Genomic DNA, 22497 nt, shown 5'->3' on the forward strand with positions numbered 1-22497 from the left:
TGTATATCAGTGAGGTGCAAGGTACTGTACAGATGGTCGGTGCGGGGACAGTAATAGTCGCTCCTTCTCTCTGGTGTGAACAGGCCTGTGACTAGAGACTGAACTTTAGAGATATTTGATGGTGAAAAGGGTCAGGCATGTAGAACTGTCAAGCCTCTAATTTGGCTGGGATCTGATTGAATCAATCATGTGCAAGGAAGGTGTTGATTTACGTGAGTGTTTGGATCTGCTTTATAAGCTCCTGTTTTGAATCTGGATGAATGTGATTCTGAAGGTTGTATGGGTAGGGGCGTAGCTTGGTCAGTATGGCGGGGGGGCGGGGCGGAGAAGCGTGATATTCAGCTTATCCGACAATCGGGCCGGCATATGATGTTAAATACATTATGCAACTAGCAGGGAGCATGATAGGGGCTTATGACTCAGTGGTAAGGAAGAGGGGGGGCGGATTGGTAGGAGTACTAAGAGAGAAAACACATTTTTTTGCAAAAATAACCAGTATTTTCGAGGTCTTTCAATGCAGAGTGAGAAAGGCTGCGCACGTTTTTGTCTGTGAGTATGTAAAAGTTTCTGTTGAAATTCGACTTGCACCTTACAATTCCCGACTGAAAGCACTTGTATCAAACTATTTATCAGAAAATACATTTATTAGGGGGCAGTGGCGTAGCGTGGGTTGTCAGCACCCGGGGCAAGGCAAGTAATTTGCGCCCCCTAACCCGTGGATTTTAGCACTCGCGAGCGCGCCCCCCCCAGATGTTGCGCCTGGTGCGGCCGGCCCCCCCTGCACCCCCCACGCTACGCCACTGTTAGGGGGGGTGGTAAAACCCCTCCCCCGAAGCTACGACACTGTCTATGGGATGTTCTTGCCATGATGACAAAGCATAGACGTCAATTCAGCACAATGTTGGGGTAGGAGAAGTGACATCTCATGCCATTTGACCCCAGTGACATCACAGGATGTGACATCACACATCCTTTAACTTCTATCACAAGTATTGCTTCACCTGATTGTCCCTTACTGCATCTCAGAAGAGGTATGCCTGACAAAAACCCACAATAAGTGCAAGATCAATAAAAACAAATTATAACAAGTCACTACAGCAGAAAATAATTTAGCTCTAACTTGAAAATTACATAGGGAGCAACAAAGATATAGTATACGTACATTAATAACATAGTCAGGCAGAGATGTAAAATTCTAGAAAGTGACCAAATGCCCAAACAGAAACTTAACTGCCCGATAAGAATCTGAAATATCCAAGTGAAAGTTCAAATTTCTGGGTTTAACTACTATATGCCCAGTTACATTCTCAGATGTACAGCTTGCCCAATACAATCTCCAAGTGCAGACACAATGCACAGAATGGCCAGGAACGCTCCAAATGCCCAATAACAACTGTCAGATGCCCAGACACAATCAGTTGGGCTTCCATCATGCATTGAATTCACAGTATCCAGACATTAACAGAGATGCTATAATGCCAAGCTAGTTTAAACTACGATACTATTGAGAAATCGAGAGTTCTTACAATGCACCTTAATCTTGACATACGTGACAGATTCGTTCTCGGGTGCCAAGAAATCTACAGAAATATTGCAATGCACTCATCCAGGTTGGCATTGTGGCCTGGTCTCCAAATACTCAATTTTGATGATTTCTTACACCTCTACTGTGGCCCGCATGGCAAGGGAGTACGTATACATTTATATCAAGTACTTTGTTTGTATTAGAGCTCTCAGAGTGCACCTGTATTCTTATTTGCTGTGCACCCTGCAATCACAGTACCAAGCTATGCGGAGCAAAATAATCTTGATTAGCATCATGCATTAATGTAGCAGAGAAAAAGATCCAGGCAGATTTCTGTCCTGAACTTTAATGCAGATGCTGCATGAAATTCTTAAATATTTTTAGGTGTGATCTCTACGCGTTAAGAATGAGGGAATGAAAATGTTAAAAGGTAAGAATATAACATGTCGACTGTCTGTTTGCATTACTGTCATCTTGAGGTTAAGTTTTCTTTTTCAGGTGTGTGAAATAGGAGTACCTATGTTTTACATCCCTAATTTCCTTTAAAGCAACTCTGCCACTCACTTCAAGTATCTTACCCTTTAAAGTAATGGGCTTCAATAACATTTTTCACTCAAGATAGCTCCCTTCTACAGTGCACCCCTACCCTTTGAAGCACCTGTCTCCTTCAAAACAAACCTTACCCTTAAAAGAGCCATTTTTAAAGAACGTTCCCCTCTCAGAATGGTCTCCTCCAATGTACACTATCTCTCCATGGCACATCTATGCTGTAAAACACCCTGCTCTGCTGAAGGATCTTTCTCTGGCAAAGCACCTCTGTAGTCTAACTCATCTGCTGCAAGCTCCAGTAGAGCACCTCTGACCTGTAAAGCTCACCTCTTCTTTAAAGTACCCTCTCCTTTGAGACTTCTCCGTCCCCTTGAAGCACCCTCTCTCTTTAGGGCACCACTCTCTAAAGTGCATCTCTCCTATAAATCATATTTTCCGCAAAACTTCTCCTCAACTGCATTGCACTCATATAAGGTGTACGATTCCTGCAAAGTACACTCACAGTAAACCACGCACCCAGTGAGGCATCTCCCCTGTGAACAGCCCCTCTTGTGTAAATGACCTCTCGTGTAAAATACTGCTCTTGTGTAAAACACCTCTGGTTAGTAATGCACCTCTTTTATACACCGATCTTCTGAAAACAACACTGTCTTGTAGGGAAACCCCTTCCTGTAATGGACCTGTGTCCAATGAAACATATATCCTCTAAAGCAGTGAATCCCAACCTTTTTATCGCTGCGGACCGGTAAATGTTTGATAATTTTTCCGTGGCCCACTTGTTTTGATTTAATAATTTTAATTTAATTGTATTTAAACATGCCTTCAAGATTTGAAGACCTCGGGCGGCCCGGTGCCGACTGATCCGCGGACCGGCACCAGTCCGCGGCCCGGGGTTTGGGGAACACTGCTCTAAAGTATACCTGTCCTGCAAAGCACCTCTTATCTAAAATACTCCTCACCCGCACAGCGCCCTCGCCTGTAAAGCACATCTGCCAGTAAAGCATTTCACCTGTAATGCACTTCTCTCAGGCGGGCTGGAGTCATTGATAGCTCTTTGTTGGCATTTCCTCACTGGGCCTGGTTACATGTCGTCAACACCACCATACCATACCGCCAAGGTGAGAGCTTTCCTAGGTTCTTAAAATATTGTAACAAATACGCACGGCCAATTTTTAAATAGAAGCAACAGTTTCGAAAAAAGCCCTTAGAGCCATGACCTTATGCTTTGTGTGCATGGCTTAGTAAATAAATATTTTTGCTGCTTTTCTATTTTAATCTCATCTCTGAAGTTAGGTAAAAATAAAAGGAGTGGTTACTGTTCTTTTCCTAATTTAGGGCCAGATGTATCAAAGCTGTTTGCATTCACAAACGGTGCGAATGCCCGTTTGCGATTGCAAAAAGCCCTTTCAGAATGTATCAAAGACATTCTGAATGCAATTTCAAGGAATCGCTAAAATAGCGATCCTTAAAATTGTGACCCTGTTTAGAAGAATCCTTATTTGCGATTTCTAAAGCACATGTATGAAGCAATTCCTTAATGCGAATTGGGCATTAAGAAATCGCTATTACCACCAAGTTGATCTTGGTGGTAGCCATGTGCAAATTTTAAAAATGCATTTAAAATGCATTTTTAAAATTTACATGTAAAGCACACATGCCCTTTTGGCGTGTGTGCACCTTACATTTTGTTATAAATGGTTTTGGGGTGCAGCAGAGGGGGCCTTAGGCCCCCAGCACCCTGGACTTTGCATTTCCCAAAATGGCGAATTCCAGTTAGGAATTTGCAATTTGGGACATGCAAATTATTCGCAAATATGGGTCGACAGGCCCATAGATGCGAATGGGGGCTATATCGCAATTTGGTAATAGCATTTGCAATTTTTAAGAAATCGCTATTACCGAATCGCAAATTTGATACATTGCATTTTGCAACTCAGAAATAGCGATTTCTTAAAAATCGCTATTTCCGATTCGCAAAATGCATTCTTGATACATCTGGCCCTTAGTTCTCTGTTTTGCTTCTAAAGCTCCAGTTGCTTTTCTTAATGCATCAGAAGGCAAAACATATCCTAGTGAATTCATTAAATGAGCACCAGACAAGAAGTGATTACATAAAACACACTTCAGAGCACAGTTCTGTTCCAGCACTGAAGGTAAGCAGGGCTTGCTCCTTGCAACTCCTGGCACAGTCCCCTGGCCTCAGAGGAAGCAGGGGCAGCACACTACATAGAGATCAAAAACTGTTTTTGATCTCTATGTAGTGTGCTGCCCCTGCTTCCTCTGAGGCCAGGGGACTGTGCCAGTTTTTGATCTCTATGTAGTGTGCTGCCCCTGCTTCCTCTGAGGCCAGGGGACTGTGCCAGGAGTTGTAAGGAGCAAGCCAGGGGGTGTAGCTGCGACCCCTAAATGACGTCTTGTGCCAAAGTAAGATGAACCACTCTGAATCTGGCACATGTAACTTTTGGCTAACTTGAATGCTACAGCTATATCCACCCAGTGCCAGGGACTTCAAAGGAAATATCAGAAGGCCATGCCTCCCTCATGATGGGTTTCAGATCTGGCATGACGGACCTCAGGTGGTCACACCTCGGCACCTTAAACTTCTAAGGTATGTGAAGATGTGGGGGAGCACATGTTGAACAGTACGTATGTTTTATGAGCCTTAGATTCATAATAGTAATATCACCCGACTAGCACAGGTTATAGTAGAAGAATAGTGTTTTGAGATAAAACCAACTAATTTAATGTTTTTACATTGGAAGGACAAATATAATGTTTTGATTTCTATTTTTATTATATTTTGTTTGTTATTGGGTATAATTAGCATAATATCCCTTGTTATAATGATACACAATCAATCAATCAATGTTTCCTAAAGCGCAGCACTATCACCCTTACGAGTCTCTGGGCATTGGGGGACCTTGTCTCCATTGAAGAGCAATTTCTTGAGATGTTTCTTGAAGACTCACAGGGAGGGGGGCCGTCCTGAGGTGTAGGGGAAGGCTGTTCCAGGATTTGCCGGCAACGTAGGTGATGGAGTGGCCCGCTGCGGGAGCGGTGGGTGCAGAGGATGTGTGTGAGGTTGAGGGAGAAGGAGCGGAGACATCTGGCGGGAGTGTGGATTTTCAGTCTGTGGATGATGTATGTCGAGCCTTGATTGTGTAGTGCCTTGACAGCCAGAATGAGGACCTTGAATTGGCACTTCTTCTGGGCAAGGAGCCAATGAAGGGCTCTGAGGTGGGGAGAGATGCTTGTGCATCTGTGGATGTCCAAGATGAATCTGGCCACTGCGTTCTGTATGGACTGCAATCTCTTCAGTGGCTGGGTGGGGAGACTGGCTTAGAGGGTATTGCTGTAGTCAAGGTGGCTGGTGATCAGGGCATGAGTGACTGTTTTCCTTTCACATAGGGGGATTCACTTGAAGGTTTCATGGAGCATCAAGAGTATGCAGAAGCAAGAGGAGGCCACTGAGTCGACTTGGTGTTTCATCAAGAGTTGGCTGATGATGATGCCGAGATTATGGGTGTGGTCTGAAGGGTGATGACGCAGAAATGAAGGTTTTACATTTATTAGCGCTTAAACGTAGTATTGCAATAATCAAGTGTGACTTTAATCGAACTAATAAAGATTGTACGGGGACAAATGTGCCCTCAGAGTAGTTTGCCAACATTTATAAGCGTGCTTTATATAACGTGATGTATTAGAATTGTACGAATCTGACATAATCGTAAACGTGTGCTATGATTTGCTTGTTTGAAATGTTTTAGCTTAGCATAACTTTAGTGGAGGCTTTGGCCTAGTTGCCTGTCTCACGGTTTAGATGCTCGTATTTTTCCAACGTGCTAATAAAAGTGTATTCTTGCTTGAAGCTGTACTTTTCCAGTGGGATCGTTCACATGCTTATCTTTAAGGTTTCGTGCCAGCCTGGCATCTTCTTCTTTGCTCCAAGGTCAATCTGCAGGTGCAGACAATGGACGCTCTGAAAGTGAGTTAATTGGTAAAATATGTTGCAACTTACGTTCCCGACTCCAAGGATAATGTATGCTTAGGTAGAAGCTTGTAAACTGTAGTTTTTGATTGGACAATTTGAAGCCAACCTATGAACCCTCCAATGGAAGACCCTACTGGATTTGAACTGTTGTCTATTTAAACCAGGTGCACGAGAGGAAAGCAGCCATTATTGGACATCGCCCATACCCGCCATTTTGCAGGACATTGCAGCTATTATGGCCCACTTTGCTGCGACGCCATTTTGAAAGAGACTTTGATGCTTTCTCTAATCAAGAGAAAGAGACTTTAATTAATTCTCGCCCTAGAGACTTTAACTTTGATTCGTCCCTTTGCATGAAGTAATAGTTTTGTCCTTTTGCCGCTGAGAGGCAATTGCCCCGTCCACCCTGCCCCTTTGCCCCGTCCCATGCTGATCGAAACTGGTACCTGTGAGACGAAGACTTCCTTGAATGCTGATTGGATTTGGTAAATATGAAAGGAAATTGTACAATTGCATTGTGTTCTTTTTAGGTAACCAACTGCTGAGCCCTAGTTAGGAGTTTTTTCTAAATTAATGTTGCTAAATTGTTTTTGCATGAAGTCCCACATGCCGATGCTAATTTGAGGATAGATGAGGATTCATCTGTCGCACGATGCAATTTGAGACCTTGTTATGCTGACCAATGTATGCTATTAGCTCATTACAGATTATAGTTTTAGTGGTTTGCATTGCTATTATCGAAGGCATTATTATTCAAATGCTGCATAGACTGCATCTGTTTCGCCGTTATGGACAGCTATTAATGTTCATTTACATATATCATTTGGTGTTGAGACATGTTTATATTGTGCTAGCTTTGCTAATATAGGGAAATAAATTCATTAACTTTGAATAAACTGGTGTGGTTATTCATGACCGAAAGGTCATGGTTCGCCGAAATGTATTCTGGATTAATTGTGAAATGTTATGTTGATCAGGGTATTGCCTATGTACGTTATTGATTATTGATTTGATCGAATTGATTACTCTCGGGTGAGGAGAGCCCCACTTGGTCAAAAGATTCATCGACCCAAGAGCGTCCCAATACAGGTAATTTATTAGGTCGGAACGCTCTACCAGTAGGTGGTAGCAGAGGACGGTTTAGACTTTTGGGACCCCGCTCGAGAGGTATATGGTGTTGAATTAGATTTTTCTTGGGTAAAACAGATTGAGAAAATGATGATGGGCTAAGTCCCCCGCGACTTTCCCGGGATCTCGGAGCTTGCAAATGGAGAGAATGGAGGTGTGGAATCGGCGTTGGCGGTACTAGTGATGGTATGAGTGAAGTTAGGATTTTGCGCTTGCACAGCTTATTGCCGCAGATTGTGTGAAAAGGTTGCGAGGATTTTAGAGAATAGCGGAGGTGCGACTCCGAGTGTAGGAGTAGAGAAGTCGTCGAACTTCATAGAAAATAGCGGAGGTGCGACTCCGAGTGTGAGAGTAGGGAAGTCGTCGAACTTCATGTGCGTGTGGCGCTTTGTGCAGAAAAAGGTCCACGTGGTTGTTGTTGTTGAGACGGGCCCTGCGAGGTCAAGAGACTCCGGAGTATGTTGAAAAGTGTATGAGACACTTGTTTTATGTTGTGGTCTGGGCGGTTTAGTAGGTTGATCAGGCGTGGTCAACGAGTCGGTACGTGTGTTAAGGGAGTGAAAGAAACTTCGACTTCGGGCTTTGACAAATTCTAAGTGCACTAGAATAGATCATTGACAAGTTGAGAGTAGGTCTGCGGGTCAGATTTGCTTGCGAAAGTGGGGACTGAGAAAGATGGAATAACTGCTGAGGCTAGTGAAAAATCCCTAAGGTCCTGAAGCGATTGTGTTACCCTTCCTGTAGTAAACCGACAGATCTGTTTTATTATTATTTTGGTTGCTCGCGATACATGCTAGAAATTGTTACGAGAGGAGCCGAGTGAAGGAGGACTAGCCGCGAGTCTTTGTCAGCCGCAGTGTGTGTGAGTGTGACGTCACTAGGAGCCGCGCTGGGATAGGTTGGTTGTAGAGAAGGGTCGCGCACGGATTGGACGCAGTCCGTGGGGCTCGATTGGAAGGGGAAAGGCAAGCGAAGAGTATTCCGGGAATTAAAGTCACTTATTGATTACAAATTTAGTGAAATAAAAGACGAGAAAATTAAATTTTTTAAAGCATTAAAGAGCGCGATGAAGGGGGAGTCTTACATTAAAGCGAGCGTAGGAGAGGAGACGCCACCCGAAGGTACACCAGCTTACATTGTAATGGAGGAGAGGGGAGTAGCTCCGTGCCTTTGGCTAAAGCAATGGCACAAGCTGACAGAGAAACATGGGAGCGTAGCGTTCCCGATCCATGGGACATTCAATATAAGGATCCTAGAGAATTTGAGATTCGCAATGTACGACATGAAGGTACCTCCAAGGCCAGCACAGTTTGAGGCTCTAGCGATTTGGGAACTAATGGCTAGACAGCAACAGCAAAAGAAGTTCGAGACCAGGATAAGAAAGGCAGAAAAGACACTAGCGGACGCTAGGTGGGACAATGCACAGAAGGTGTGGAGGTCAGATATATTGCAGGGGATAAAATTGTTTCCCGCAATTACTAAGGAAGAAGAAGCGACAGGCAAGAAAGCTACCTGTAAGACAAACAGGAGGTGTTCCAAAGATAGGGAGGACGAGTCAGATGATGAGGAGTTCATCATGCAATTGCTGAACGACCGTCCACCGCCTTATGCAGAGAATGGACAAGGTCCAAGTACCAGTTCTGCCCCTCCGGCACCGGTACAGAATAATGAAACTCAGAGTTCAGAAACGCCATCGGGATCTAAGGACCCGAGTTTACTGTTCACCCCGCAGATACCGCAGGTCAGGACAATATATCCAGATGTGCCTACATTGAAAGCAGCAGAAAATTATCAGCCGCAGGTCCCAAGGTACTACAGCAGTGACAATGGTACAGGAATGATTCTAGATCCAAACGTGATGGGAGTACAGAATGGTCACAACCCAACATTGGCACAAGCTGAATCAACTCAGTTTTTGATGCCTCAAAAGCAGATGCAGGGGGGAACCGCACATGCTCAGATGACAGGGAGTCAGACGGGCATGCCGGCAATGATGACCCATAGTGTAGGAATGAACATGCCTCAGAACATGGGGAATGGACAGAACCCAGATGCGATATCCCATACCCATTACTGTGGGTCCACCGGTACCTTTGTACGTTCAGCCTAACTCAGGTATGAGCGGTCAAGGATCAATGGTGCAGAATGGGACGGAAAGGAGGTGCATAGAACACACTCCAGAGATAACTCCGATAGCGGCTCAGCCAACTGGATCTGGGTCCTTGATGGAGTTTAGTCCCATATGTGCTCAGTCAACAGTGGTGAGGTCGAGTCCCCCATTGATGATACCGCTATCATCGCACACTGAAAAGTTGCCGCAACCATCGATGGCAGTCGATGTGAATGCTACACTGATGGGGCTGAATGCGCAACAGCTGACACAGTGGTTCAACAGTCTAAATTCCACACAAAGCTCAGCCAGTGGGAAGGGAGAAGAGGACTATCTGAATAGGATCAGGTTGAACATGGAAGCAGAAGAATTGGTGGAAGGGACTATGGGTGTGAATAGGTTAGAGTCCTACTCGGAAGAAGAGCTAAGGTATCTATGTCCCAGGATTACGAGAGAAGTGAACAAGGTACATAGAAGCTTGCAAGAAATAGCTGACAAAAATGGGATTGACATAAACAAGACAAAACACTTGAGCAGGAGCTATAGATTGGATTTCAGGTCCACAGACTTTGAACACATGAGGTCAGCAGGCATGAAAACGCACCTTAGAGAATTGTTTCAGAGTGCACAAGTGTGGAGGTGCTTAGACAAATGGGAAAGCAGGTGGACAAGAAAAAGGAAAAGAAGAAAGACAGTGTCCCAGAGCACAACGAGAAAAGACCACAGAGTAGTGATGCAATAACCATGTTACCAATGAGGGAGACAGCAGGGGGAAAATGAATACATGTACCGTGGCACAGAAGCGACATTCAGTCTTTTACGGATGATTTTCCCAAACTGAGAGAGAAGCCGATTGAATGGTATCAACAGACTGATAGGTTTGTAAAGCTTGCAAAATGTCTTTGGGAAGACCTGAACACCCTCTTTGAGATTGTGGTTCCGGCAGATTTGTGGGAAGACTGCAAAAGAGCTGTAGGTTGGCCGACAAGTGAACCAGAGAGAGACAGGGATACGGGTGCACCATCACCTATGGTGATGAGCTTGTACTATAAGGTGATTGAGCATTTGAAGACGAAGGTTGCCGCGAAGAATGTGGATTGGCAGAAGATTGATCGAACTGCCCAAGAGGCTAAAGAGTCGATTCATAGTTACTATGAGAGGTTGTTGAAGGCGTTTAAGAACTACAGTGGCACGGAAACAATAGAGGCGAAGGACATGCTTCATTTTGTGTTTAGATTTGTGGAAGGGCTGAGACCAGAGATAAGTCAGATGATAAAGTCGCATTTGATCTGTTGGCAGTCGAAACCGATTGATGAGGTGTTGAATTACGCGAAATACTGTAGCAACGAAATTGAGGTGAAACAGAAAAGGTTGAAAGAAAAAGTGATGGTGATGCAACTTAAAGCAGCTCAGACAGGTCTGCAAGGTTTGCAAGGGTTGCAAGGGTTCCAACAGCAGGTACCGCAGCCGCAGCTGCAGCCGCAGGGAAATATGGTGTTTCAGCCACAGACGAGAGGCAGAGGCAGAGGAGGTTTTGGGAGTAATGGTCCGGATTTGAACACTGTTGTGATTCCGAATGGTGTGCAGGCAATGAAAAAGGTGATGCCGTGTCACGTGTGCGGAATCGTCGGACATTGGAAACGCGAGTGCCCGATGGTGGTGCAGGAAGGTGCAGGTGTTGGTCAGCAAAACAATGATGTCAATGCATTCCAGACAATGAGGGGACCGAAAATGAGAGGTCCAAACCCAAATTTTCAGACCATAAATCAGCTGCAGGGATTACAGCCTACGCAGCCCCAGCAGATGCAGATGCCCCGTATGCAGATGACGCAAATGCAGCCAATGCAACAGCAGTTACCCATGGTACCTAATCAGCAAATGCAAATACCTTTGGCACCAATGGGTCAGCAGCAAGTGATGCTTCCTCCACAGGTCTCGAGTCAGGTGATGAGCACAAATGGCACAGTACAACAGTTCCCATTACACAGTGAGAATGGAATAAACGATGCATGGGAGAGTGAAAGTTCAGATGAGGAAGGAAATTGTGTGCTTGCAGCATCCTTGGAAGTTGATCAAAAGGGTCCATATGTAGAGGGAAGAGTCATGGGTCATCGTGTTTCATTCTTGGTTGACACAGGAGCCACACGTTCAACTGTTAGGAGCATTGAAGTACCAAATTTGCCACTCTCAGGGAGAACAGTTCAGGTAGTGGGAGTAGCAAACAGGTACCTGACAAACCCAATCACAGATCCAGTACCAGTCAGCATTGGTAACTATCAAGGGGTACATAATTTTGTGGTATGTGACTGAAGCCCGATAGCACTGCTAGGGAGAGACTTATTGTGCAAGTTGGGATGTTCGATTATGTGTTCGTACGATGGAATCAGAATTCAGACGAGCAGTGATGGGGAAGAAGAGGACAGTGTAGAAGGGGATGAGATGGAAATTGTCGATGAAAAACATCCTCTGATTAACCTTCTTCCGATGATAACTGAAGAAGATATTCCAGCTGAATTACGGGAAACAGTTGGAAAAGAAGTGTGGGATATGACAGGAAAAGAGGTGGGATTGGTGAAAGGAGTGGAACCAGTGAAAGTGACTGTAAAACCCAATGCAACCTTTCCCTAGACCCCTCAATACCACATGGCACAAGACACCCTCATGAAAGTCGCCCAACTCATTCACGAGTTTGTAAAATAGGGAGTACTGAAAGAAGTGTTAAGCAGTCCATGTAATTCACCAATCATGGGACTAATAAAGCCAAGTGGAAAGGTCCGAATAGTGCAGGACTTGAGGAAAATAAATGACATCGTGATCAAATGCTGCCCCGTAGTACCGAATCCAGCTGTGATAATGTTTCAAATCCCTTGCGATGCTGAGTGGTTCTCAGTCATCGACTTGTCACAAGCATTCTTTTCAGTGCCTCTTCACGAGGACAGCCAATTTCTCTTTTGTTTCAAATTCTTAGACAGAGTTTACAGTTGGTGTCGAATTCCTCAAGGGTTTTCAGAGTCACCGTCAATTTTCAATCAGATTCTAAAGAAGGACTTGGAAGCGTTAGAACTGCCATTCGAGTCTACTCTAGTACAGTACATCGATGACTTACTGATTGCATCTAAGACAGAAAATGGCTGCACAGCCGACACCATTGCCCTACTGAACCATCTGGGAAGGAATGGACACAAGGTGTCTCCTTCAAAGTTGCAGTTCTGTCAGAAGAAAGTGAAATACTTGGGTCACCAAATAGAGAAAGGGTCACGGAGAATAATGAAGGAAAGAATAACAAGTGTACTTCAAATGAGTCCACCAAAGACGAGGAGGGAGGTGAGGAAGTTTTTGGGGATGGTGAGCTACTGTCGCCAGTGGATTCCCAACTTCTCAACTCTAGCAAAGCCTTTACTGAAACTGACCCAGAAGGATGTTTTGGATGAAATTGAGCTGAAAGGAGATTAAATGGATGCTTTTATTGAATTAAAAGAATGCATGTGCAGGGCTCCAGCTTTAGGTATGCCTGATTACACAAACCCTTTCACATTGTTTTGTCATGAACGTGATGCATGTTCTCTGTCTGTCTTGACTCAAGCCCATGGTGGAATAAACAGACCAGTAGCGTATTTTTCAGCTACTTTGGATCCGGTCGCAGCAGCACTTCCTGGGTGTTTGCGCGCCGTAGCAGCAGTTGGTATCAGCCTCACTCAGAGTGAAGGAATAGTGATGGGACACCCATTAACAGTCATGGTCCCTCACTCAGTTGAGATACTTTTGACCCGCTCCCGAACGCAACACATGACTGGAGCAAGACTCACAAGGTATGAAACAATAATTCTGGGCTCACCGAATGTGCAGCTGAAAAGGTGCACTACGTTGAATCCAGCAACCTTGCTTCCTGGTGAAAATGCTGAAATTGAGAACGCTGAAGACGTCGAGCATGACTGCCTTCAGGTGGCTGAATTTTGCACAAAACCCCGACCTGACATTAAGGATACTAAGCTTGATGAAAATGAACAAATTGTTTTTGTTGATGGGTCATGTTTAAGAGATGCATTGGGAATATTGAAAGCAGGATATGCTGTATGTACTGTCACAGGTGTCTTGGAAGCGTCCTGGCTTCAAGGAGTATATTCCGCACAAGTAGCAGAGCTTGTAGCCCTTACAAGAGCATGTCAACTGTCTGCATTGATGAAGGTTACCATTTACACTGACAGTCAGTACGGGTTTGGAATTGTGCACGACTTTGGGCAACTATGGTCACAGAGAGGTTTCCTGACTTCTTCAGGGTCCCCAGTGAAAAACGGGGAGAGAATAAGGGAATTGTTACATGCCATTCAAATGCCAGCCGAAATTGCAGTGGTAAAGTGTAGTGCTCATACAAAAGGACAGGACTACAATTCCCTGGGAAATGCATATGCGGATCAAGTCGCAAGATTTTGTGCCTTGAACTGTATATTGCTCAGGGATGAATGGAATTCGATAAATGAGCCAGAGCTCGAACCAGCTGAAGCTTTTGCCTTGAAGGTTGTGGATACAATGGATGAACTAAAAACATTACAGAATAGCGTCAGGGAGGATGAAAGAGTTTCCTGGATTAAGGCACAATGCACAAAGAGACCAGATGAGATATGGGTTTCAAGTGAGGGAAAATTTGTCTTACCAAATTGTCTCTTATCGCAGCTTGCGGGGTTCTATCATGGGCAGGCTCACCTAGGGAAAGATGCCATGATAAGATTGTTCAAAACAGATTGGTTTAACCCCAGATTCCGTCAAGTTGCAGAAGCAGTCTGCCACCGATGTGTCGTCTGTCAACAGATGAACCCAGGAAAGGGAACAGTTGTGAACGCGAGCCACATTGGCAGGGCCGGTGGCCCGTTCAGCCGAATGCAGATGGACTTTATTGAGATGCCTGTGCATGGAGGTCTGAATATGTGTTGGTGATTGTGTGCATTTTTAGTCACTGGATTGAAGCATACCCCACACGTAGAAATGACAGCCTTACAGTTGCCAAACTATTGTTGAGGGAGTTAATACCACGTTTCGGATTCCCGATCTCTTTAGAATCAGATAGGGGAAGTCACTTCAATAACGAGGTGATAAAGTTACTTTGCGCAGCGCTGAACATTGAGCAAAAACTGCATTGCAGCTATCGCCCTGAAGCCTCAGGATTGGTGGAGCAAATGAATGGTACACTGAAATCGAGAATGGCGAAAATATGTGCATCGACAAATTTGAAATGGCCTGACGCATTGCCTTTGGTGTTAATGTCAATGAGAAACACCCCTGACAGAAAGACTGGATTGTCCCCGCACGAAATTCTCATGGGCAGGGCCATGAGACTTCCTGCAGTTCCCGCAAATGCGCTTTTGAATATTACAGATGATATGGTGTTAGACTACTGCAAAGGTCTGGCTGACGTGGGTCGCTCTTTCTCTCACCAGGTGGAAGCAACCACCTTGCCACCGATCCAAGGTCCAGGACACACACTGAAAGCAGGTGACTGGGTCGTGGTAAAAAAGCACGTGAGGAAGTCGTGTCTGGAACCCCGTTGGAAAGGCCTTTTCCAAGTGATCCTGACGACAACTACCGCTGTGAAGTGTGCGGGAGTTCCCAACTGGATTCACGCCAGTCATACAAAGAAAGTATTGTGTCCCACAGATGAGAAAGTTGAAGCGCTGAAACTGCCAGTTCCTGATAACAAAGTGCCAAGCGCTGAGACAGAGCAAAACGGAACTAGAAGCGAACAGGCAGAAATAGAGGAGAGAGAGATATTCTCTGAGGACGAAGCAACAGATTCACTTGGGGAAGACCAAGGAGAAACCTCAGACAGTGACGAAGAAGCTGAAGGTAACAAAGAGCCTGAAGCAGCTGAAGGTAACAAAGAGCCTGAAGCAGCTGAAGGTAACCAAGAGCCTGAAGCAGCTGAAAGTGACAAAGAGCCTGACGAAAGTAACGGTGACAAAGGGCTCGAAAGAGGTGAGAAAGCAGGAGAGCCTGATCAGAGGAGGGCTTTCCCAGAAGCAGACGGTACAGAGAAAGAAAAGGAAAACGTGATTGACTCCCCAGGAGGAGGGGACAAGGCAGAACAGAACGAAACTGTTCAAACTTCATCAGGAGAGATCGCAGGTCCATCAAGTGGACACAGTGCAAAGAAAAGACCGAGTATATCACCAGTAAAAGTGAGAACGAGAGAAACGTTGAAAGACAGTGAAGGGCCAAAAGTGAAAGAGAAAAGAAAGGAAGTGTCTGTCGTGTTACCAACAACAAGTGAAGAAAAAGACTTGACCAAAGAGGAAAGTACCAGTGAGGCAGAATCAAAGAGAGAGGCAAAATTAAAAAGGAAAAGGATACCAAACAGGAGATATTCCGGTCCAGAATGGGCATACGTAGTCAATGACGATTGGACTGACAAATTTGTATCTCTTAGCCTCGAGAACGAAGAAGAAGAGATACCAATAGAAAAGAAAAGTTTTATGGACACTGTTGATTGAAAAACTGATAAATGACATTGCTTGCTATAATATAACGTGATACAACCAGCTGAGACATTGCTAAACCGGATGAGACATTTGCTAACTTGATAAGACTTTGAAAACCTGATTGACTTTAAACCCGATTTGAGAACTTAAAAAGAGACTGAGTTATTGCCGAATTGAGACAAATGCTGCTAACCGATAAGTGACTGGCCTCCTGAAGAAAACTGTGTGAACATTGCGCTCGTTCAGCTTTGTAACTGAATTGCTAAATAGTTTCTTTTATAGGTGCTTCTAGCTCTCTGATTCTATACAGATCATGACGCAAAACAGTAGAGTGAAGTATTGTAAATATGCGTGTATAGGCTTGATAACTGCATGTGTACTAATAATAGTGGTAATAGTGCTTGCAACGCGTGGTAAGGGTGAGAATGAGAAAATTGATGCTTCTACTTTTGCTCCTGTTACTGTCACTGAACTAACCGCACTGAAAAGACTAGAATTAGATGAGACACTTGCATGATAAGAAGGAACTTTCGTATAATGTTTTCTATCGCTTACTAACAGAATATGTTGAGACTATGGATGCGAAAGATTGTTATGTGTGTACACAGATACCGACATCGGTAAAGGAAGGGGTGACTTATCATCACATGCCTCTTACATATGGGATTACATGTAGTATAGTAACTTCTAGATTTTATGGTCAAACCAACATACAGTATTTTTACTCAAATTATGATGTTACTTTTGCATATGTTCCTATAATTACGCAGCTAAGCCAGATTGCTAAAGATTGGGATGCTAAAATAATGAGGGAATTTTTCGAGCCAATGCAACCTTTTGAAACAGCTCACGCTCATAGGGAAAATCTTACCTGCTCGCTCACTGCAGTAGAAATAAGCTTTTTAGATCGCACAGATGATAGGAGGGCACAAATGAATGCGAAATTAGAAAACAAACTAAGTAAGAGGACTTCAGTAGATCATTATGATTTTGCCGCAATAAAAACACAAGGGAGAATAGCTTTAGATGCTTGGCATGTAGGGAAGTTTTGTATATATCGAGGTGAATCTTATTATGACAACATTTTTGTAGGAGCGAGTGAATGTAAACATACGTTTATCTTTAAGGCCAAATGGACATTCATGCTGAACGGACTTGACCCTGTCATACCGGGTGTATATTACATTTGTGGGCATAATGCCTATTATCGTCTTCCAAAGGGATGGTGGGGGAGATGTTATTTGGGTATAGTGTTCCCAAAGGTTTATCAACTGGATGACCTATCGGTGATTCCAAAGACGCCTGGATCTCATCGTATCCAGAAAAGAGAGACCGCAGCTGCTGTGGTAGGAGATATATTTGGAGCCATGATTCCTTCATTGGGAGTTGTGTTGAATTCCATCAAAATAAGAAAGTTGTCTACTATAGTGGATAACATGTTGACAAAGTTTTCAGGTGCTATAATCCTGATAGATGCTGAACTTGCAGCGGAAAGAGCTATGACTCTTCAAAACAGGCTTGCCCTAGACATTCTTTTAGCAAAGGATGGCGGCGTTTGCAAAATGCTTGGTGCGCGTCACTGTTGTACGTATATTCCAGACAACAGTGTGAAAATTAAAACTATGCTTGCAAATCTAACAAAAGAGAGTGCAGACTTGAAGGAATTGAAAGAACCAGGAGTGTGGGAGAAAGTTGGAAAGGGAATTGCTTCAGTGGGAAATTGGCTTGGTGGCATTTGGAATGGAATATTATTAAAAATAATACAGGGAATATTGATAGTACTGATTTGTATATTTGGAATTTGGGGAATAAAAAGGGGAATAATAATGATCATGGCAAGAATTAAAAGAAGGAAGGAAGAGAAAATGATGAAAAAATTTGGCAGAAGAATACAAAGCAAGAACAAGGGGAACTAAAAGGCAAAGAGAACTGACAGAATTTTAATGGAATAAAATTTGTGGGAATGGTTTTGTGTGATGACAAGTAGTCATCAGAGGAGGGATTGATGACGCAGAAATGAAGGTTTTACATTTATTAGCGCTTAAACGTAGTATTGCAATAATCAAGTGTGACTTTAATCGAACTAATAAAGATTGTACGGGGACAACTGTGCCCTCAGAGTAGTTTGCCAACATTTATAAGCGTGCTTTATATAACGTGATGTATTAGAATTGTACGAATCTGACATAATCGTAAACGTGTGCTATGATTTGCTTGTTTGAAATGTTTTAGCTTAGCATAACTTTAGTGGAGGCTTTGGCCTAGTTGCCTGTCTCACGGTTTAGATGCTTGTATTTTTCCAACGTGCTAATAAAAGTGTATTCTTGCTTGAAGCTGTACTTTTCCAGTGGGATCGTTCACATGCTTATCTTTAAGGTTTCGTGCCAGCCTGGCATCTTCTTCTTTGCTCCAAGGTCAATCTGCAGGTGCAGACAATGGACGCTCTGAAAGTGAGTTAATTGGTAAAATATGTTGCAACTTACTTTCCCGACTCCAAGGATAATGTATGCTTAGGTAGAAGCTTGTAAACTGTAGTTTTTGATTGGACAATTTGAAGCCAACCTATGAACCCTCCAATGGAAGACCCTACTGGATTTGAACTGTTGTCTATTTAAACCAGGTGCACGAGAGGAAAGCAGCCATTATTGGACATCGCCCATACCCGCCATTTTGCAGGACATTGCAGCTATTATGGCCCACTTTGCTGCAACGCCATTTTGAAAGAGACTTTGATGCTTTCTCTAATCGAGAGAAAGAGACTTTAATTAATTCTCGCCCTAGAGACTTTAACTTTGATTCGTCCCTTTGCATGAAGTAATAGTTTTGTCCTTTTGCCGCTGAGAGGCAATTGCCCCGTCCACCCTGCCCCTTTGCCCCGTCCCATGCTGATCGAAACTGGTACCTGTGAGACGAAGACTTCTTCGAATGCTGATTGGATTTGGTAAATATGAAAGGAAATTGTACAATTGCATTGTGTTCTTTTTAGGTAACCAACTGCTGAGCCCTAGTTAGGAGTTTTTTCTAAATTAATGTTGCTAAATTGTTTTTGCATGAAGTCCCACATGCCGATGCTAATTTGAGGATAGATGAGGATTCATCTGTCGCACAATGCAATTTGAGACCTTGTTATGCTGACCAATGTATGCTATTAGCTCATTACAGATTATAGTTTTAGTGGTTTGCATTGCTATTATCGAAGGCATTATTATTCAAATGCTGCATAGACTGCATCTGTTTCGCCGTTATGGACAGCTATTAATGTTCATTTACATATATCATTTGGTGTTGAGACATGTTTATATTGTGCTAGCTTTGCTAATATAGGGAAATAAATTCATTAACTTTGAATAAACTGGTGTGGTTATTCATGACCGAAAGGTCATGGTTCGCCGAAATGTATTCTGGATTAATTGTGAAATGTTATGTTGATCAGGGTATTGCCTATGTACGTTATTGATTATTGATTTGATCGAATTGATTACTCTCGGGTGAGGAGAGCCCCACTTGGTCAAAAGATTCATCGACCCAAGAGCGTCCCAATACAGGTAATTTATTAGGTCGGAACGCTCTACCAAGGGGTGGGAGGGTGTCCAAGTTGAGCAGGCCACCAGCTGCGGTCCCATATTTTAGAGTTTTTTCAGGAGATCAGGACTTCTGTCTTGTCGGTGTTGAGCTTGAGGCAGCTGTCCCTCATCCACCTGGCTACATCCTTCATGGTGTCGTGGACGTTAGTTTTGGTATTGTGGGGGTCCTTGATGAGGGAGAAAATCAGTTGAGTATCGTTTGCGAGGAGATTACGGTGATTTTGTGGGATCTGATGAGGTTGGCGAGGGGGGTCATGTAGATGTTGAAGAGGGTGGAGGAAAGTGACGATCCTTGGGGTACACCGCAGGTGATGGTTTTGGGTGCAGAGGTGAAGGGTTGGTGGCTGATGCTTTGTGTGCAGCCTGAGAGAAAAGAGGCAATCCATTTGAGGGCGTTGTGACAGATGCTGATGTCTATAAGTCTCTTGAGGAGAGTGTGGTGGGTTACTGCGTTGAAAGCCACGGAGAGGTCTAGTAGGATGAGTACTGCTGTTTCTCCGTGGTCGAGGAGGGTTCTGATCTTATACATGGCTGCGACCAGCGTGGTTTCCGTGCTGTGGTTGGCTCAAAATCCGGATTGTGAGTAGTCTAGTATTTGGTTTTGCTCAGGGTATTCTGTGAGCTGTTGTTTGATGACTTTTTTGATTACTTTGGTGGGATAAGGTAGTAGGGAGATAGGTCTGTAGTTCTTGAGACCGCTGGGGTCTGCTGAGGGCTTTTTGAGACATAGGGTGATATCTCCATGTTTCCAGGTGTCCAGGAAGGAAGCCGAGGGGATGCAAGTGTTGATGATTTTGGTTAGCGCTGGCTCCAGTGTTGAAGAGGAGGCAGAGGCAAGGGTCAGTGGGTGACCCTCAGTGAGTGGAGGCCAGGATTTTGGCTGTGGTTTGAGTGGTAACTGGTGTCTAGGAGGTCTATGAATGGGCAGGGGCTATCGCCTGCGGCTCGTCATCCGCATTGTTTGGTATTGGGTTGGGGGTTGAAGATGTAGTAGATGGTGGCAATTTTGCTGTAAAAGTAGTTGGGCAGGGAGTTGCAGAGTTCCTGGGAGGGATGGATGGGGGTTTCAATTCCTGTGGGTGTGGGGTTGGCAAAATCGTTGATGATTTTTAAGAGTTCCTTACAGTGGTTGTTTGTGGTGAATATGCAGATGGTGACTGCAGCTTTCTGGGTGGCCTTGATGCGACTGTGGTAGTTGTTCAGGGCTAACTGTAAGGCTGTTCTGTTGGAGGGGGCCGCAGTTGATCGCCACTTTTGTTTGAGTTGTTGGCAGCTGTGTTTGACTAATTTCAGTTCTCGGGTGTAGCAGCTGGCTCTTCTTTTGGGACGTTATTGGATTTGGCCAGTTTCAGAGGAGCAATTTTGTCAACGCAGCTTGTGATCCAGTTGGAGAAGGTATTGATGTCCTGGTCGAGGTCAGTCATGGCTGTGGGCATTGCAGTGTGGTGGTAGGGAGATGAGTGACGTGGATGAGGGAGTGGATGATGTAGTGGTCCGACCGTATGGGGTCCGAGACTTGGGAGAACAAGACCTGTTTGCTTGGAGTGAAGATTGCATCAAGCATATGTCCTGCTTTGTGGGTGGGCTTGTTTATAAGTTGGGTTAGACCGATGCTGTTGAGGACTTCCAGGAGGAGTGTTTGTCACTGTTGTCATTGAGGTGGAAATTGAGGTCGCTGAAAAGGAGGTAGTGTTGGTCGTCGCCTGTGATGGTGCAACGGATGGATTCTTTGAAGATGATACCAATCCCTCCACCGTGTTTGCTGATGCGGTCTCAGTGGAGCATCTTGTATCCAGTCGGGGTGGCAGTGGTGATGACGCAGGACAGGAAAGGGTTGATCCAGGTTTATGCGTCAAGGGAGGTGATGGTATCACAGATTTCAATGTTATGCTTGTATAGGGAGCGTGCGTTGAGCATGAAACACTTCAGAGGTGAGGAGTTAGTTGTGGTCTTTTGTGTGTGTTCTCTAGGGGAGTTAGTGAGTGGTGTCTGGTGTGAGACACAGTGCAATTGGCACTGGATTCACCAGGAAGGTCCCTTCATTGAGCGTGGGTAGACCGAGAAACAGTTGCCGTTGAGGTCTTGCAGTTCCTGTGAGGAGTAGCGGTGGATCGAACGGAGCCAGGAGTCTTGGCACTGGGCACGGTCCAAGCGTGGACGGGCTTGCCTTTGGCGAGCACCCACTATGCAGCCGTGCAGCAACCCACATTAAATGAGCTGGAGGGTGGGCAGGGCCTTGGGGAGGCAGGATCATCAGCAAGTGGGAAAAACGCTGTGGGAGAGCATTGTGAACGCTCTAAAATGCCGGCAAGCTGAGGAGGTCAGGAGTGTCCCTTCTACTTCCAGGCAGATCAGACAGGTCAGGTGGTGAGTGCTCAGAATGTGCTCTGCAGAAAAACAGGCTCAGGGGATCAAAGCTGTGAAAAAGTGCCCTCCTACTCCAGGCAGGTCAGGCAGCTTCTCAACAGCAGGTGATGTTACAAGTATTGTATAGATGTAGAATACAATGTTCAAGGTTTGTGACAAAATAACCTGTGAGTTTCTGCAGGTAAAATGTCCTGATGAAATGTACATGTGTAAGTCATATATGCATGTGACAAATTATATGTTTGTGAGATTTACTTTTCTCGTTATTTGAACAGCTGTCATTAAACGACTACGTGTTGGATAAGAAACCTAGCTGTGGGATACCATCTACCATAATATGGCTATTCGTGGTGTTGGGCCATGACAACAACATATTGTAGTTTAAAAACTACTGGAACCAAAAACGTTCTTTTATAAGATGTTTCCACATAATCTTCCGTATATAGTAATGAAGAATCGTATTCTTATCTTGGTAAGTTGATTTTAGTTTGTTAGTGCTTACCTGTTGAATTCTTCAGTTTGGGCAACACGCTGATGATAATTTGAGTTTAGCATACACTCTTTCCAACATCTGTGCACGGTAATTTCCTCAATCCTTTGGTTGAAGAATGTATAATCTCCTTCATTGTACAGATTCAGCCTTCGCACCTTCATACACAATGGAAAAACAACATAATAAAACAGCTCAATAAAAGTATGACGGATCTTCCTTTTGGCTCACACTAAAATATAATGTGTTGTGAATGTATATGTAGGAAGCTGGTCTGGTGTGT

At 44.3% G+C, this 22497-nt stretch overlaps 1 protein-coding gene across 1 annotated transcript in view; it reads right to left on the reverse strand.

Moving 5' to 3' along the window:
* The window catches only part of LOC138295473 (xanthine dehydrogenase/oxidase-like), a 794335-nt gene that overhangs the window by 247530 nt on the left and 524308 nt on the right, over positions 1–22497 (reverse strand). Inside the window, exon 26 of the mRNA XM_069233806.1 lies at positions 22227–22372. Within this exon, the coding sequence (XP_069089907.1) occupies positions 22227–22372 (146 nt within the window). The remainder of the gene's footprint in view (positions 1–22226; positions 22373–22497) is intronic.

The sequence above is a fragment of the Pleurodeles waltl genome, chromosome 5 (genome assembly GCF_031143425.1).
Source record: "Pleurodeles waltl isolate 20211129_DDA chromosome 5, aPleWal1.hap1.20221129, whole genome shotgun sequence".
NCBI classification, from domain to species: Eukaryota; Metazoa; Chordata; class Amphibia; order Caudata; family Salamandridae; genus Pleurodeles; species Pleurodeles waltl.